This window comes from Microcaecilia unicolor, chromosome 2 (genome assembly GCF_901765095.1).
Source record: "Microcaecilia unicolor chromosome 2, aMicUni1.1, whole genome shotgun sequence".
Taxonomy (NCBI): Eukaryota; Metazoa; Chordata; class Amphibia; order Gymnophiona; family Siphonopidae; genus Microcaecilia; species Microcaecilia unicolor.
The window spans coordinates 52,074,663-52,092,487 of NC_044032.1; the positions used below are offsets into that span (position 1 = coordinate 52,074,663).

Here is a 17,825-nt window from a genome sequence, read left to right on the forward strand (position 1 = left end):
GCGGATGGTAGTACACTCCTGTCACTATCCTTTTTCCCTTTACACATGGAATTTCAATCCATAGGGATTCCAAGATGTGTTTTGTTTCCTGCAGAATTTTCAATCTATTTGATTCAAGGCCCTCCTTAACAAACAATGCTACCCCTCCACCAAGTCAATCCACCCTATCACTGCAAAATAATTTGTACCCTGGTATGACAGTGTCCCACTGGTTATCCTCCTTGCACCAGGTCTCAGAGATGCCTATTATATCTAATTTTTCATTTAGTGCAATATATTCTAACTCCCCCATCTTATTTCTTAGTCTTCTGGCATTCGCATATAGACATTTCAAACTATGTTTGTTGTTCCTATTTACATTGTGCACAGTACTTGACAGTGTTCATTTGCAATCTTTTGTCAGATTTTTATTTAAGGACACCTGATCTACTATGGTCTCTTTTGTAACTCACTATCGGGATACCCTATCTTCCCTGTTTTGGTATTATCTTTGAAAGATACCTTATCCCGAAGCGACTGTCTGCCTTCACCCAGTTTTTAGTTTAAAAGCTACTTACTCTATCTCCTTTTTTAAATGCCGATGCCAGCAGCTTGATCCCACCCTGGTTAAGATGGAGCCGATCTTTTTGGAATAGGCTCCCCCTTCCCTAGAATGTTGCCCAGTTCCTAACCAATCTAAAACCCTACTCCCTGCACCATCGTCTCATCCACGTATTGAGACTCCGGAGCTCTGCCTGTCTCTTGGGCCTTGCACGTGGAACGGGTAGCACTTCAGAAAATGCTGTTCTAGAGGTTCTGGATTTGAGCTTTCTACCTCAGAGCCTAAATTTGGCTTCCAGAACCTCTCTCCCACATTTTCCTATGTACCAAGACAGCCGGCTCCTGCCCAGCACTATCTAAAATCCTATCTAGCTGGCCTTACTTTTCCTTCACGCCCACACTCCTGCGCATGCTCATGTCGGCACCATAAACTGAGTGGGCGCGGGGAATACAGAGGTGCGGGCTATGCAAAACACTTTTTACTTTGTTCCTTCCTTTTCCACGGGATATACAGGATTGCAGGTTATATACGCGAAAATACGGTAGTTAGCTGGCCAGATAGGATTGCTTTTTATGTGGTCCTATCTTTGCCTAGTTAGGTATTTGGGTTTTAGTAGTGAATATCAGCCAGTGACTGGATAACTTCACGGTAGTGGCCTCTAGTTCTATGCTTTTCTCTCCCACCCCCGAGCCTACCTTTTTCATGCATGGTGGTCTACCGGAGAAAGGGCAGGTGCAATACCCACACGCTACTGCCCATTGTAGCTCCCACTTCAGAAATGGCTGCCACAACCTTTAGTGACAGCCTCGCAGTAAGGTACTGCAGGAGAGAGGGGGAGGGGAAATGGAATCAGCAATGACATGTCCGGTGGCCGAACATGTTCCAACATTGAATATATGGGGCTAATTTATCTGCTCATGGCCAGCACTTAAAAAAAACCCCCACTGTTGCCAGCTCAATTTTGGCTGATATTTATACATCTGTTTTTAGAGGTGTGTTTAAAAAAACAAATTACCTCTGGCCTGATATTCAAAAGGATCTATGCTTCTAACTTTGAGAATCATCCCTGACCGATGCATCTTGGGGACCAGTGTTGCTGAGCTGATAGTCTTTATTAAAAAAGCAGTGAGCTTAAAAGTGTGAAAAATGGACTTAAGCATGAAAAGAGAAACTTACAGAGTCATCTGAAAATTGCTGTGTGCTTTATTATAACAGTTTGCAGTTAACATGAAGATTGTTCTCTCTACAGCTCATCAGCAATCAGTGTGTAACAGACAAGTGTTATAGAAATATTTCCAAAAAAGCATCCAAAGTTCAGAAAGATGTTGCCACAGAGCCTTCTGCACAGCTGAGTTAAATTTAGAAACTATTTTGGTAAAGTTTCAAGTACTCTGCTGGGGCACACAGCATTAATGAGATGCGTTTTAGTGCCTGATATGTTTTTGAACTTCTCTGATCATTTTGTAGAAAGAGCAGCCACCCAGCCTGATTTTTGTAATGAATCAATTTTCGAATACTGTAGTGCAAAAAATATATTTCTACAGGGTGAAAATTATTTTGGTTTGAAAGAAGAATGGAGTTTATTTGAATGGACTATTTGCAATTTCTCCATAACTGTCGGCCGTATTGGAAAACTATAGCACATGACATGTGGTGTAGACAATGGTTGCCAAAGTACTGATTACCCAGATACCCGGTCCTTTTCTGGTCCTATCGCACCATAATTACTAGTGCTTTCATTTTAAGGGACACAGAAGGATCCAGGGCCCGTGTTATGAGAGTACAACTAGGGCAATTGCCTTGGGCCCCCATGCCACAGGGCTCCAAGCCTACCTGAAGCTGAAGACAACACAGCCCTGCTGCTAACCTTTTGGAACCTCTCTCCCAAATTTCTGCCCTGGCCCCAACGTGCCTGACACAGCACTGGAAGGATCTGGAGCTGCCCTTCGTTTCTTAGTTGGAGAACTTTTGCTAATTCCCTGTTTTGCTGACTTGAAGGAAAGGAGTACTGAACCTGAGCATGGCTGTGGGCTACTTTCCCCTGCTGCTTGTCCAGAGCAGATTACAGAATACCCAAGGGATCGCGCTATCATGCCACCCAAACTGTGAAATCTGAAGCACCACGGAGTCCATAAAGTCGAATAGCAGCCCGGCATATTAAAAGGTTCCTCTCTTTCCGTCCTTGTATTGGGGCTGCCACTCCGCTGTCTGCTCCCAGCACTATCCTCATTTACTGTCTGGTGGTGGCATGGGAGGTGGAGCCAACCCTGGGATGATAAGCCTGGCAGAGATGCACTGAATCTCGATGCAGTGATTCCAGATGGCACATCCTCAGCAAACAATGATCCTATTGTCTTTTTGTTTATTGGTGGCTTTTTTCATTGTTTTTTTTTCAAACAAGCTATCATTGTTGCCGTTGCATCCTAATTGAACATAGTGATTTGTTATTTTTCACCAGCTACTAACATAAGCTGGGAATGGTCCCTTTTGGCCAAGATTGAGAGCTTGTAAAGAAGCAAAGGGGAAGGGGAGGAACAAATACCCTGTTATCAAAATTTAGTGCTAAAAACAGCTGCACTGAAAAAGCTAACAGTACAGAGCACATCATATCTGGACAGAAGAAAAGATGGGGACAGAGGCATGATGGTGTTTTAGAGACCCGTAAAACAAGTTGATGGTATGATTGGAGGAAGTGAATAATTTAAAAAAGCGGGTCGGAAAGAGGGTTGTGAAGGGCAGTTCTATAACTAGGCGTCAGTAGTTATGTGTTCCTCTGAATCCATAAGTGCACAGAAAAATAGGTACATGCTTAAGTGCCAGGGACAGATTGACAGTGATCTGGACCTCCAGACAGTAAAGGTCATTGGGCGCTCCCAGGCCCCCCTATCCCAAATTTCAACTAACAGACTGTGGTAGTACCAGTCAGTGTCCCGATCCCCTTCGTACTCTCCCGTTAGTGGCCTAGACAGAAGAAAATGGTCACAGAGCCAGCCACACAAACGCTCTGCATAGCTCAGCAGGTCCTGCCTCCCTCTGATGCCCACTTGGGGGGCGGGACTGGCCAAAAGGTATGCAGAGTACCTGCGCAGCTGGCTCTGTTTTCTTCTGTCCGGGGAAAGTACGGAGGGGATTTGGACGCTGACAGGTACTGTCATGGTTTGTGGCTGTTGCTGATCAGGAAGAGGGAGAGAGAGGCACTGGGCCCCCTACAGCTCCGGTGCCCTCAGGCACTGCCTGGTTACCCATATGGTCAGTCTGCCCCTGCTAAGTGCTATTCTATAAGGCTATGCATAAGTGCTGTAGATGGAGCATGGCGGGGCTCCCAGTTGTATGTAAGTTAGGTGAAGTGCAGTCAGATTTAGGCACCCTGCAGTGCAGTGTAACTGCAGGTGACTAAATGTTAGGTAACACTAGTATTCTATAATGACACCAGGGTACCCAGGTGTCATCATAGAATACGCTGTTATCACACTTTTTTGAATTGCCCTCCAAAGTGGCCCTTTTACACAGCCAGTATGAGGAAACTTTACTACAGTTGACTGACAAATGACATAGGGTGGTGGTAAATGGAACCTGCTTGGAGGAAAGGAAGGTGAGTAGTGGAGTCCCTCAGGGATCGGTGCTGGGGCGAGTTCTATTTAATGTATTTGTGAGCGATATTGCCGAAGGGTTAAGAGGAAAGGCTTGGGGTTTTTTTTTGCGGTGACACGAAAATCGTCAACAGAGTGGATATCCCAGAGGGTGCAAAAAACATGAGATCTACAAAATTAGAAGAATGGTCTAAGGACTGGCAGTTGAAATTTAATGCAAAGAAGTGCAGTGATGCACTTGGGATGCAGAAATCCAAAGGAGATGTACCAGACGGGAGGTGAGAGATTGATGAGCACAACTCAGGAGAGGGGCCTTGGGGTGATTGTTTTGCCGCCTTGAGATCCTCAGACACTATGACAAGGCAATGGCCGTAGCCAAAAGGATGCTAGCCAGCATAGAAAGAGGTATAACCAACAGAAGAAAAGAGGTGTTGATGCTCCTGTACAAGTCATTGGTGAAGCCCCATTTGGAGTATTGTGTTCGGTTTTAGCGTCCGTATCCTGCTAAGGATGTGAAAAGATTGAAGCAGTTGAAACAAAAGCAAATAAAATGAGATGGTGTTTGTACCAAAAGACGAAAAGACTCAAACTGAATATGTATACTCTAGAGGAAAGGAGGATAGGGGGTGATATGATACAGACGTTTAAATATTTGAAAGGTATTAATATGCAAACAAATCTTTATTTCCAGAGAATGGGAAGTAGTAAAACTAGAGGACATGAATGAGGTTGCAGGGGGGTTGACTTAAGAGTAATATCAGGAAATACTTTTTCACAGAGAGGGTGGTGGATGCCTGGAATGCCCTTCCGCGGGAAGTGGTGGAAACAAAAACAGTAACAATTCAATACTGCATGGGATAAACACAAAGGATTCCTATGTAGAAAGAGAAGGGAATCCATACAAAATTTAGTAGTACTTAAATGGTAACGCCAGTAATTGGGAAATAAAGCCAGGCAGACTTCTGTGGTCTGTGCCCTGATTATGTCTGGACACATCTGGATGTACTGGACTGGGCTTCGACAGAAACATAGTAACATAGTAGACGACAACAGTTAAAGACCTGTACGGTCCATCCAGTCTGCCCAACAAGATAAACTCATATGTGCTACTTTATATGTATACCTGACCTTGATTTATCCTTGCCATTTTCAGGGCATAGACCGTAGAAGTCTGCCCAGTACTTGCCCCACCTCCCAACCACCGGTGCTGCCACCCAATCTCCGCTAAGCTTCGGAGGATCCATTCCTTCCGAACAGGATTCCTTTATGTTTATCCCATGCATTTTTTAATTCCGTTACCATTTTCATCTCCACCACCTCCCGCGGGAGGGCATTCGAAGCATCCACCACGCTCTCTGTGAAAAAATACTTCCTGACATTTTTCTTGAGTCTGCCCCCCTGCAACCTCATTCATGTCCTCTAGTTCTACCGCCTTCCCATCTCCAGAAAAGATTTGTTTGCAGATTAATACCTTTCAAATATTTGAACGTCTGTATCATATCACCCCTGTTGCTCCTTTCTTCCAGGATATACATGTTCTGGTCAGCAAGTCTCTCCTTATATATCTTGTAACGCAAATCCCATACCATGTTTGTAGCTTTTCTTTTTACATCCTTAGCAAGATACGGCCTCCAAAACTGAATACAAAACTCCAAGTGGGGCCTCACCAATGACTTGTACAGGGGCATCAACACCTCCTGTCTTCTGCTGGTCACACCTCTCTCTATACAGCCTAGCATCCTTCTAGCTACGGCCACCGCCTTGTCACACTGTTTCGTCGCCTTCAGGTCCTCAGATACTATCACCCCAAGATCCTTCTCCCTACCTGTACATATCATAGTCTCACCGCCTAATACAAAATTTAGTAGTACTTAGATGGTAACTCCAGTATTTGGGGAGTAAGTCCAGTATCGGGCAGACTTCTGTGGTCTGTGCTCTTAAGATGGCAAGATCAAGATTGAAATAGTGTAAAGGTAATAAATTTAGAGTTTCTTGATTTACTTCTTTGGCTAAGGTCAAATGACCTGAGAATGAGTCCTTCTTAGCCTTTTGACTGAAATTGAGAACTTGTATAATATAGGAGGATTAGACCCTGCTACCTGATCCACTCCGTCATCCTCAGTGGAGACTGGAAAATATTACAGTTTTGTCCAAAGCAAGAATTCCTGGTTTAAAAAGAAAAAACAAATTTCATACCTACAAGCCACAAATGTTTGTTCATGGATCATATCACTTCTATGATACTTCGTTTTAAAAGTGTGTTTTGCCTCCAAAGTTTTAATCCAGTGAAAAGGACAGTTTCATCCCTATTCTGCTCAAACCCACTTTGGATAGCATTTAAAGTAGATTTAAACAAAAGTGTGAAAGAATCATGTCTCTGATGACACTGAAAACTTGCCCAACAGTTATTTTCCCTGTTTTCACAAAACTGGAGAATTCCCTGTTCTCACGAAACTAGAGAAAAGAGATGGTTGAATACTAGGGGAGCGTAGTCGAAGGTTTTTTTTGTTTGTTTGTTTGTTTTGTTTCATTTCCTGTGCCATTGATGGGGAATTTTTTTTTCTTGTGGGTTTTTTTTTCTTTTTTTCATTAACAGGCATTCCCATTAACAGTGTGTGCTCTTTGGAAAGAGCACACGCTTTTGGAAAAAGTCCATATTCTTCCAAAAGAGTGTTAACTGTTTGCAAAGATTGTGCACGTTTCATGGAGCATACAGTGTGGTACCTCTGGAAGTTGACAACGTACCACTATGGTTTCTACTGCCCTGTGTGCGATGACAAGGCTTTTGGGGACACTTTGGGTAGCTTGGGGAATCCCCTACCCATCAGAGATTATCGTAAATAATATCTGAGATTTTGCGTGGTGGGTAAGCATGATCAGTTTAAAGACCTTCCCTTCAACATTTTCCAGAGGTGATGGTGGTGGTCAGTGTTCTTGTGCAAGGAGGGAATTTTGGGTTTCTCTCTTACTTGGATGATTTTACTGATTTGAGCAGACTCTGAGCAGGATTTTCAGTAGGCCACACCACAGTAGTCTCCTTCTTAAAATGTCTTAGCTGGGTTTTGAATTTCACCAAGTGGTGTTTGGTTCCCTTGCAAGTTCAGGTACATTTATTTTTGATACTCAAATTGTGGCTTCTCAACAGAGGGAGGCCAAGATTCTAAAGCAGTTGAAAACATTTTGTTCAGCACAAGCCCCTAAATCTTGGGATTATCTTCAGCTTCTCGGCTCCATGGTGGTGATAGTGAAGAGTGTGCCATGGTCAAGGGGTCCCATGCAGCCTTCTCTGAAAGTGGTCCCCACAATCTCAAACGTTTGAGGCTCATCTTCCCTTTCTGGTAAATCTCAAGAGCCAACTACCTTGGTGGTCTCTCCCACATCTGTTGAGGGGGTGTCCCTTTGGAATCTCCAGAATGAACAGTAGTGACAACAGTCACCAGTCTGCAGGATTGGGGAGCCCATTGCTTGTGAAAGTCAATTCAGGGTAGATGGTCGAGCCAAGAAGTTTTGTGGGCTAACAGTTGTTTGGAGGCAAGAGCAATTGGTTGGTCTTACTGCATTTTCTACCTCCATTTGGAAAGGATGACGACGAGATGACATAACAGTAGCATATATGAACAAATGGGAGAACAAGGAGTGATGGTGTCTTTAGAGATCGAGCTGTATGCTTGGGCAAAGGCTCATCTCTTGACAGTTTTAGTGGTACATATTGCTGGATTGAACAGTGTTCAGGCAGACTTCAGCAAACTGGGAGCTCTGTCAAGCAGCTTTTCACTTGGTAGTGGAATAGTAGAGTTTTTTACCTCATGGTGAGACAAATATGATGTGCCTGCTTTTCTTCAGTTGTAGGAAGGAGTCGGAGTGGTAGGACTAGATTCATTGATGCAGCTCTGGCTGGAGTTATATCCACTGTATGTCTTTCCACTGAGGCCGCTTGCTGCTCAGGTAGTGTGCAGGATAGCAAAACATCTGTTCCTGATAATTCTCATTGCTCAAGATTGACCTTGTCATCCTTAGTATGCTGATTTGTGTGTCTCCTAGTAGGCCTTCCGGTACTGTTGACATAAGGACTGGGCCTTTCATCAGGGTCCATTGTCCATGGAAAATCTGTATCCCTTTTTGTCCCTTTTTGGCTTACAGCTTGGTCTTGGGAAAGTGTCATCTGAAATTAAAAGGATTTTTGACTTGTATCATTGCTACTATGCTGAAAACCTGCAAACATCTACTTCGTTGGCTTATCTGAGGGTTTGAAAGCATTTGAACGCTGGTGTTCATCTCATGGCATATCCCCTCAGAGAGTGGATATGCCTTCTATTCTGTCTCTTTTACTTAAGGTACAAGTGTCGGTGCTTTCTTGTTTCAGGGGCAAGATTACTAAATCTCCCTACCAGCCCAGCCAGATGTTTTTTTTGCAGGCAGTCAAGCTCATTTGTCCTACTGTCAGAATGGTTTTTTACCTCAGTGGGATCTGAAGTAGCGCAGTTGTCCATGGTGAGGCTTTCGTTTGAGCTTCTCTGTTGGGCTTTCATAAAGGAACAGTCTCTCAAAACAGGATTTTCTAGTTGCTACCTGTTCATCTAGAAGAATTTGAGTTGTAGGTGTTCTCCTGTGGAGATCCTTGTTTCTCCTTTTCTGTATGTTCAGTTTCTAGTTCTATGGTTCCATCCTTTCTGTTGAAGGTAGTGTATTTCATATGAATCAGGTGGTTTCCTTTTCTCCTTTTTTGGAGGTCTTCCAAGTGAGATTGGATAATATTCTGCATAATTTAGATGTGTGTAGGGTTCTCATCCATTGTCCGGCAGTCACTAAATCCTTTTTGCAAATCTGATCATTTTAGTGGTCTGCATAAGGGGCTAGAAGGCCTTTAAGCCATCACTGGCATGTTGGGTTAAGGCAGCAATTGAAGTGGCATACATTCTTAATCGGAAAGTAGTTTTGCAAGGTCTTGGCACTCTTTCGATGGGAATTCAATTGACTTCCTGGGTAGAAGCCAGAGCAACTACTCTAGAGGGTATTTGTAGGGGGTATTTGTAGGGCAGCAACTTGGTCGTTGGTACATTCTTTCATCAGACGTGATAGGAGACAGTTGTTTTGGCAGGGCCATCTTAGAGGGAGTCTTGTCTTCCTCCCATCCTGAGGGATAAGCTTTGATACATCTCACTAGTCTGAACAGGGTCTAGAAGGATTTATTTATGTTCAGTGCTTGATATACCGCAAGTGATCCCTGAGGCGACTATGCAGTTTTACAATTTGTATTACAGGTACTTTTAGTACTAAACCAGTCCAGGTGCTACCCTGGAAGATTAAGGAATTTATCCATACCTGTCATTAAATTTAAATTTATAAATAGTTTCATGTTCTGTAGAGGTTTCTCAGAAAAGGTAGCTGTTTTTGTCAAGTATTTTTTTTATTGTTTTGTCTATTACTAATAGCTTTGGCGTAAGCATACAGACAGATTCCTGGCTGCACCACCTATTATACTCATGTCACTAGAATCTCAAGCTTCTCTGCTTTCATCTGCTAGTGAGGGGGCATAATCCACTAGTCTGGACTTGTCTAGCAGGACTCAAGGAAAGGAAATTATCAGGTAAGGGTACATTTTACCATTCTGACTGAGTCTGTTCACACAGCATTGATATAGTTTCTTTTATCCATTTTTAGATATAGTATAGTAATTCCCCCTGCACACAAGCACTAAACTGTGAGCAGCTTATGGAGGGCTGATACACAAGTGTGATGACAGGCCTTGAGTGGGCAGGTTGCCAGTGCCATCCCAAGGTAACTGAAAGTTAAGTGGCTTGCCCAAGGCTACCAGGAGCTGCAGTGGGATTTGAACCTGGGCCTTTTGGTTCCCAGCTCTCTGCCCCTTTCATTTTTAGGAGCAGTAGTAATTACATTGACTGTTTTGGACGCATACTGTGCAAGTTATTTTGACAATCAAGAAAGGGAAAATTGAGGTGAATTTTATGTGTATGTGGTTCTTTATTGTTCCTGTTCTTTTCATAATTTTGGAAATTTAATACTGTATAGTACAGCTGTGCAGGGTGGAGATGGGACTTTTGTTGACTTAAGTGTACATTCGGCCTTCCCCTTTTGGCTAAACACAAACCTTCATTCTTTCCAGCAGCATTGGGAGAAAACAGTTCCCTACCTAATCTATTTAAGGAAGACTGGGTAGCCTGTTCATTTCTTTGTAATGAGGACAGACTGAGACCTTATCTTAGCTCTGTATGTGACTCATTGTCTTTCTTTCTTCTTTCCTAAAATCAGTTCCTGTTTGTCATCCTGCTTATTTTTGCTGCGGAAGTGGCCGCCTTCGTTTTGGGACTGGTTTTCAGAGGAAAGGTGAGCTGGAGTTGGTCAATTTAGTGACAAGGGAGAGAGAAGAAAAAACATTTGATTCAGTTTAATACTGGTTTTCTGATACAGATTCTCATGTTGAAATAGACAGGGGAAACTGGTACATGGGAGCAAGTTTCACTAAACTGCCCAGTGGCCAGATACACAGGTACTTTATACCCAGCTAATTTTAGATGCCTTGGCAATCAGAAACTAGTCAGGTAATTTCTGTTTGAAAATCTTCATAAAGTCATGAGGATATAAAAGACATGCTTGTATATTTGCATCTCTTTCTGTGATGTACAGGTAGAAAGAATTACAAACGTATATTGAAAAATCCAATATACACATGTAGTTTTCTTCCCCGACTTAAACTTGCTGCCAAGTACAGTTGTTTTCTACACAGATAAAAGGCTGCTCATTGTGAAATACACAACCCTTTTCCCCACAGAGCTAGATGTTATCTTGGTAGGCTCTACCCACATAACTCCCAAGGTTTAGTGGCTAAAGCCTAACACCTTTTTGGAAAATTACCCTCCTACTGTTTCTTTCAAAGCTTATTAAAATGGTAATTGACCTGTGGTCTGAGCATTCTTCATTCACCTGCCCTTCCCCCCCCCCCCAAAAAAAAAACCCCTCCAAAATTCATAGCTACAGTATGAACTGCTGCCTGCATAATGTCATAACTTATGGTGGGTGGCAGGGAGGGTGACCCCAAGCCAGGGAGGAAAAGGGGTGACAGAATTTGGTTATTCTTAGCCAGGTATAATGAGAAAATTAGTTCCTGAGTAAACTGGCCTTAGGGCAAGATTTAGGGGCCAATGCACAGTGCACCCGTTAATTTTTCCCGCAGCACCCGTATTTATCAGGTCACACACAGCGACCAATGCACAAATGGAATCACATGCAAATGAGATGCACAGATCCCCTTTCATGGATCAATCACTGTTTGTGACTCAAAGCTGTCAAATGCATTTGACAGCTTGCAGAAAATCCCTTGTGGTCCAGTGGATCACTTCCCAAGCCCTCCCCATGCCATGACTTTAAAAGTGGCAGGCAGGAAGGCAGGAGCAACACCTCCTGCCTCGGGCTCAGCCCTTTCAAAATAGCAGCACCCAGCCCCTTCTTAGTGCATACCGGGGATGCACTGGGAGGGCCTAAGCACTATATAAGGAAAAAACTCCTAATATGGTGCTTAGCCCCTCCCAATGCGTCCTAGGATACACTGGGTAGGGGCTGGGTGCCGCCTTTTTTGAGAGGGCAGAGCCTGAGGCCGGAGGGAGGAGCTGTTGGACCACCATGGATTTCTTTATTATGCGGGGTGGGGGGGATCAGGAGGGGAGAGGTAGGAAACACAAGCAGGCAGCCTTTGCAGCTACCTGTTTTGTGTTTCCCTCCTCTCTGACAGCTCCAGAGCTGCTATAAAATCTAGCTCATTAAAGCTGGGTGCTCTGGAACTGTGCATTGCACGGAATGCTCATTATAATATTAATGAGCTTGTAATACATTTGCATACGGTTCTTGGTGGCTGCTAACAGCACACGTTAGAGCTACAGAAATCCCCTTTATGCATTGCTCGCTAAATGTTTGCTTTAGACTGGCTACAACCAGTCGAATGCGAATGTTGCCAGTCCGGTAAGCTTTGTGCATTGGTCCTTGGTAAGCTGCTCTCCCATAATCAATAAGGGAAGCAAAATCTTAATTGGGCCCTAAGTGACTGTAGGCTATGCTGTGCTATCCTTCCTTAGAATGTTTTACAATTCCTACAATTATTTTCATAAAACAAGAAAATCCACTATATTATGAAAATATAAATTAATCAGAATTTAAATTACGCTGATCACCTGGCTTCATAACAAAAACCCTTTTGTGGTTTCATTAAAAAAAGCCTTTTGTGCCATCCTTCAACACAAGCTAAATCTCAGTCAGCTGGATATAGTACCTGTGAAATGTCAGGCATAATATTTTGAGAGCAGAGATGCAGTGAGTTTTAGAAATGTCTGCATCTATTGTATTCTATTCTTTGGAGTCTTATATACTGTCTGGTTTCCAAAAAGGATTCACGGCGGTTTACATAATGAGAGAACTCTACAATAGATAGAAATAACATATCAAGGGAACTTCTACAATAGAGAAAAAAATAATAAAAGAATTTAAAATATAAAACTAACAACCAACAGCTAAGTCTTTAAAACCAAGATTGCCAGATGGGAAAATAGAAGCCCCGGAAAAAAGCGCACAGCGGCCACAGGAAAAAAGCCCAAACCCGCACCCCGCAGCCGCCGAATATTTTCCGCAGCTGCTCGCAGAAAACCCGCCCAGTGTTGCGGGAAGACCGCAACCCTGACAACAATGTTTAAAACTTTCCTAAAAGAGAAGTAGGCAGGTGAATGTCTTAAATCTGATGGTAATATATTACATAATCTTTTCCCAAAGAAAGGAGAAGAGTTCTCAACAATAGATTTAAAACTAACATTTTTCAAAGAAGAAAAGCCATCTGTTGAATTTTATTAAACAAAAGCTTCAGTAGATGGCAGTAAGAAAAGGGGAAACTAGAAAAAAAGAGTGACTTGCTTACTGAATGATTTCTCACAAACTGAAGAAAACAGACATTCCAGGGGTGGCAGAACACCTTTTTGGTTGGAAAGACTAAAACAAATCAAATCAATCTCTGGCCCTACCCTCGAGGTGTCTAGTTGTTGATGCTGTGTTGGGCAAAATATTGGTCAGGCCATGGCCTCAGTGACTCCATTCCACTGCCTTTGAATCATATGCCTGTTTTTTTTAAAGGTCCTTGAAACAGCTGTTTCACAAGAGCAGTTTATGCTCTCACCTCATTCTTGCCTGAGAAGGCTCGTGTCCTTTTCATCTTGCAATAATGATGTATTTTACAATCTTCTGAAAGAACCATATCTATTGTTTTTGCTTCTAGGTCAAACCTAATGTTAAAAAGAGTGTGACGCAAGGCATCGATAATTATGATGGAAAAAATCCAGACAGCAGAGCTGTGGATTTCTTGCAAGAACAGGTAACCAAGTTTTGATATTCTGCCACTTAAATAACCCTAAAAAGTGCTGAACAGACACGTTACACATTTAAAAGTTCCAGGAGTAATTTGGAAATGATAACTACTTCAGAATAATTGGAGGCTAGTCTGTCATGACCTTGTGGACCCCAGAATCATTGGATGTTTCCTCATCCCTCTAACCTTTTGTTTTGTTTTTGTTACATTTGTACCCCACACTTTCCCACTCATGGCAGGCTCAATGCGGCTTACATATTGTATACAGGTACTTATTTGTACCTGGGGCAATGGAGGGTTAAGTGACTTGCCCAGAGTTACAAGGAGCTGCCTGTGCCTGAAGTGGGAATCAAACTCAGTTCCTCAGGACCAAAGTCCACCACACTACCCACTAGGCCACTCCTTCAGGTTTGTCCTGTGGAATGTGCTGTCAGTGCTCCCTATGAGAGTAAATAGAGGACACCCTCTCCTAGCCTCATGCATGTTCCTCTGATGCTATATTCAAAAAGGCCACATTTCTATATATGATTTTCATTTCTTTCAGTTTGTCATGATTTTATTGAGCAATGTTGTTGTGTTTCTCTTCATAGAAAAAAATGGTTGCAGTAAGGACGGATAGCACTGAGCTTCTCCTTCCCTGACACCGTTTAAAAGCAGAGTCCGGTACTCTGTGTCACTATCAATTTGGATTCTGATATAAAATTTGATAGTCGGTGTTAGAATATATAGATTTAATACCTGCTTTTATTTTTTCAGTAAATCTATGGAAATAACTTCCGTTTCATGCAATAAACGTGTTATGTGAACATACATATCTTCAACTCGTAACCGTTTTCCTTATCTTTGATTTTTCTTCATCGAGTCTCAAAGAGGCTTATATTTCTCGGGATAAGAGCTAATTCTTTTGTCTGTGTGCATGCCTGGTCCTGTGGCCCATACTTGAAGGAAAGTGTATGTGGTGAGGTGAAGAACTCCCACCCCCCTTTGAAAACCAGTGAGGAGGCTCTGATTTTTGAATTGTAGGGAGTGAGAGAGCCCTCTGTTTCATCCCAATCCCAACAGCCTCACGTGGTGTTTTTGGGGTGGTATTCACTACTCAACCAATGAGTGTTTCAAGCCTCAGTCTGGTGCTCCAATTGCCTCTTTCAGCATTCCAAGCCCCATTCTAGAGTCACCAGAGACTTTCTCTACATTCCTGCAGGAATCCCACAGCATCTTCTTCCTTGTGGGAATCACACAGGTTCCAAAGGATTCCCACAATCCCCATTCCCATGCAGCTCTTGTTGCCATAAAGGTGGTAATATGTTGCAGTGTAAGTCTGTTGACATGAAATAAAACAGGAAGGAGTAAATGGGAACTGAAAAAAAGCACACAGAATAACAAACCAGCAAATCAGTCCCCTCGCAAGAAAATATCAAGCATGGGTCTTCAGATGGGCTCTGAAGGAGGATATCCTCTTTTAGTTTCTGTCCATAGGATGAGTGTTTCCTAGACCAGGGACTCCTAAGAATAAAGGGCCTTTATCATATTCCACATCTGTGGACCATGTGCCATGGTGTCTTCTTTGAAACAATTTTATTGTGCTGGAAGTTTGTATCGTACTCATCTGGAAACTCTTACATTCTCGTTCCCCCAAGTAGGGACAGTAATGGAATGTGGCTTCCTACAGTGTCAGAAACCTGTATTCTCTGGTGTCAATATTAGTGGCATTCTCCTGTTTATTTTCATAGGGGTCTGGAGAGCAGGAAAATAGTTGGCTGAGGTTTAAAAAAGAATTCTGAAGGGAATGTTCTTAGTTTGTTTTTCTGATGTGATTGATGTCTTACATTTATTCCAGCTGAGTCTTGTATCAAGGTGCAGAAGACATTTTTTTTTTTAATGCTTCTACTACTACTACTACTACTACTACTATTTAGCATTTCTATAGCACTACAAGGCATACGCAGCGCTGCACAAACATAGAAGAAAGACAGTCCCTGCTCAAAGAGCTATGTAATAAAAGTGAGCCAAGTATAGGACAATCAAGCCATTGTGACATCACTGATGAGGTTGGCTCTTATTGGTGGCCTGAGGCATTATGACATCACAATATCACCTCTGATTACAAGAGACTACTACTACTATTTAGCATGTCTATAGCGCTACAAAGCATACGCAGTGCTGCACAAACATAGAAGAAAGACAGTCCCTGCTCAAAGAGCTTACAATCTAATAGACAAAAAATAAATAAAGTAAGCAAATCAAATCAATTAATGTGAACGGGAAGGAAGAGAGGAGGGTAGGTGGAGGCGAGTGGTTACAAGTGGTTACGAGTCAAAAGCAATGTTAAAGAGGTGGGCTTTCAGTCTAGATTTAAAGGTGGCCAAGGATGGGGCAAGACGTAGGGGCTCAGGAAGTTTATTCCAGGCGTAAGGTGCAGCGAGACAGAAGGCGCGAAGTCTGGAGTTGGCAGTAGTGGAGAAGGGAACAGATAAGGATTTATCCATGGAGCGGAGTGCACGGCAAGGGGTGTAGGGAAGGACGAGTGTGGAGAGATACTGGGGAGCAGCAGAGTGAGTACATTTATAGGTTAGTAGAAGAAGTTTGAACAGGATGCGAAACAGAATACTGGAACTATAGTTGGAAAGGACAAAGTGCTGCATCTTATTTAACACATGACAAAAACATGAGTTCAAGTTTAAACTGTGTTTGATCATGCCCAGGGGCCAGGGCTTAATTTGTACACAAAAAGGAAGTGGAACTGTGAATTTGAGATAGGGAGTAGGACAGGGGTAGAAGGGAGGGGCTGGATTTCAGGGACAGTTCTCTGTTCTGTTCCATGTTCACCCCCTCCCCTCCTGTTCCCTGAAAGTTATCTGGAAGGGAGGGGGTTAGAGCACAAAAGCTTTGCTGCTCTGGAGTCTGAAAAAAAAGTGCTGGAACTGTTTTTGAGGCCATTCCCCTAGTAATTAAGCCCTGCTCATGCCCTGTTTTAAGAAGCCCACCCGTCTCCATTAAATGATTAATTTATACCATAGGCTCTTAAACATTATCATGAGAAATCTCCCTTATCCAACAAGAAGCTCCCTTGGCTTTCTTAAATTTTGCTGGCCCATTTGCTTTTAGGCCTCTTGTACGCTAAGGAATTCAAGTCTGAGCTGGGAACTGAAGTGCACAGTTTCAAAAGTGGCTTAAGACCCCCCCCCCCCCCCCTTTTTGTTTTCTCTCTTGGGCATTCACTGATTACTTATCTTTGCTGCTTGGGTAGTTACACCTTTTGCCCATTATTGACCACATAGGCTTTTCAGTAGTGCTCATATATTTTAGTTTGGTTGTGTTTTTTTATGATTCTATTTTATTTGCTTGATTTATGTGATTTTTATTATGTATATTTTATTGTACTCTGTTTAGGTTATAGACAGAACAAAATGTTGAAACAAGTAAGGGGCCATTTTACTAAAATGCGTTAAGCACGTAGGGGCACCTTTACTAAAGTTAGTACATGCTAAATGCTTAGAAGTCCATAGGTATACAATGGACTTCTTAGCATTTAGTGTGCTAATTCCTTTAGCATATGCTAAGCTTTAGTAAAGCTCCCCTTAGTGTGCAATTAATGCCTAGAAGCAGGCCACCGCACACCCACATTAGTGGTATTGTGGTAATTTGCCTGTTTCTGCATGTTAAAACACACATTACTGATTTTTCTGAGTTTTCATTTAAGGGACATGACATGTGTAGAGATTGGGCATGGCAGAGATAGCCAGCTAGGACCTGATGATCAATTCCCTGCGATGTTCCAAAACAGTGCCGGATCAGCGCAGGGAATTAACTCCCCAATGATCAACGCTAATAACATACAAATTTTGGCGTGTTATTAGCGTTGATCAACAGAGGAAAGTGCGGGAGGATTGTGCCTGGGCATGTGTTCAGGCACAATCCTCCTGCACTTGTTTGACAGGTCCAGTTTGTTAAAAAAAAAAAAGCCCGGATCTGTCAAACATTCCAGGGACCCCCAGATTCCCCCCCCCCCCCCCCCCATGGCAAGGCCCTGGTGGCCTAGTGCCCCCCACACCCCCCTGGACACCAACAGCCCCCCTAATACCCCCAACAGAAAAGAAGGCTGGGTGTCAGTGGACCTCCAGCCCACACCTGGTGGTCTAGTGCGCCCCCCCCCCCCCCCCCGTACCTTAGGTGCCAGAGGGAGTAGCACTACCTTCTCCTTCCAGCACCACCTCCAAAATGGACCACCTATACCGGACCTCCAGCCCCGACCCATCCCCAGTCATTACAACAACAAAATCAATATAGCAAAGATTAAGAAAATCCACAGTCAACAAATCCCCACCCAATACCT

The 17,825-nt window shown here is 43.1% G+C and overlaps 1 protein-coding gene across 1 annotated transcript in view; it reads left to right on the forward strand.

The window, feature by feature from the left end:
- LOC115462881 (tetraspanin-36-like) overlaps nt 1-17,825 on the forward strand; it is a 56,273-nt gene that overhangs the window by 27,473 nt on the left and 10,975 nt on the right. Inside the window, exons 3-4 of the mRNA XM_030192941.1 lie at nt 10,402-10,476; nt 13,403-13,498. Coding sequence (XP_030048801.1) covers nt 10,402-10,476; nt 13,403-13,498 — 171 coding nt within the window. The remainder of the gene's footprint in view (nt 1-10,401; nt 10,477-13,402; nt 13,499-17,825) is intronic.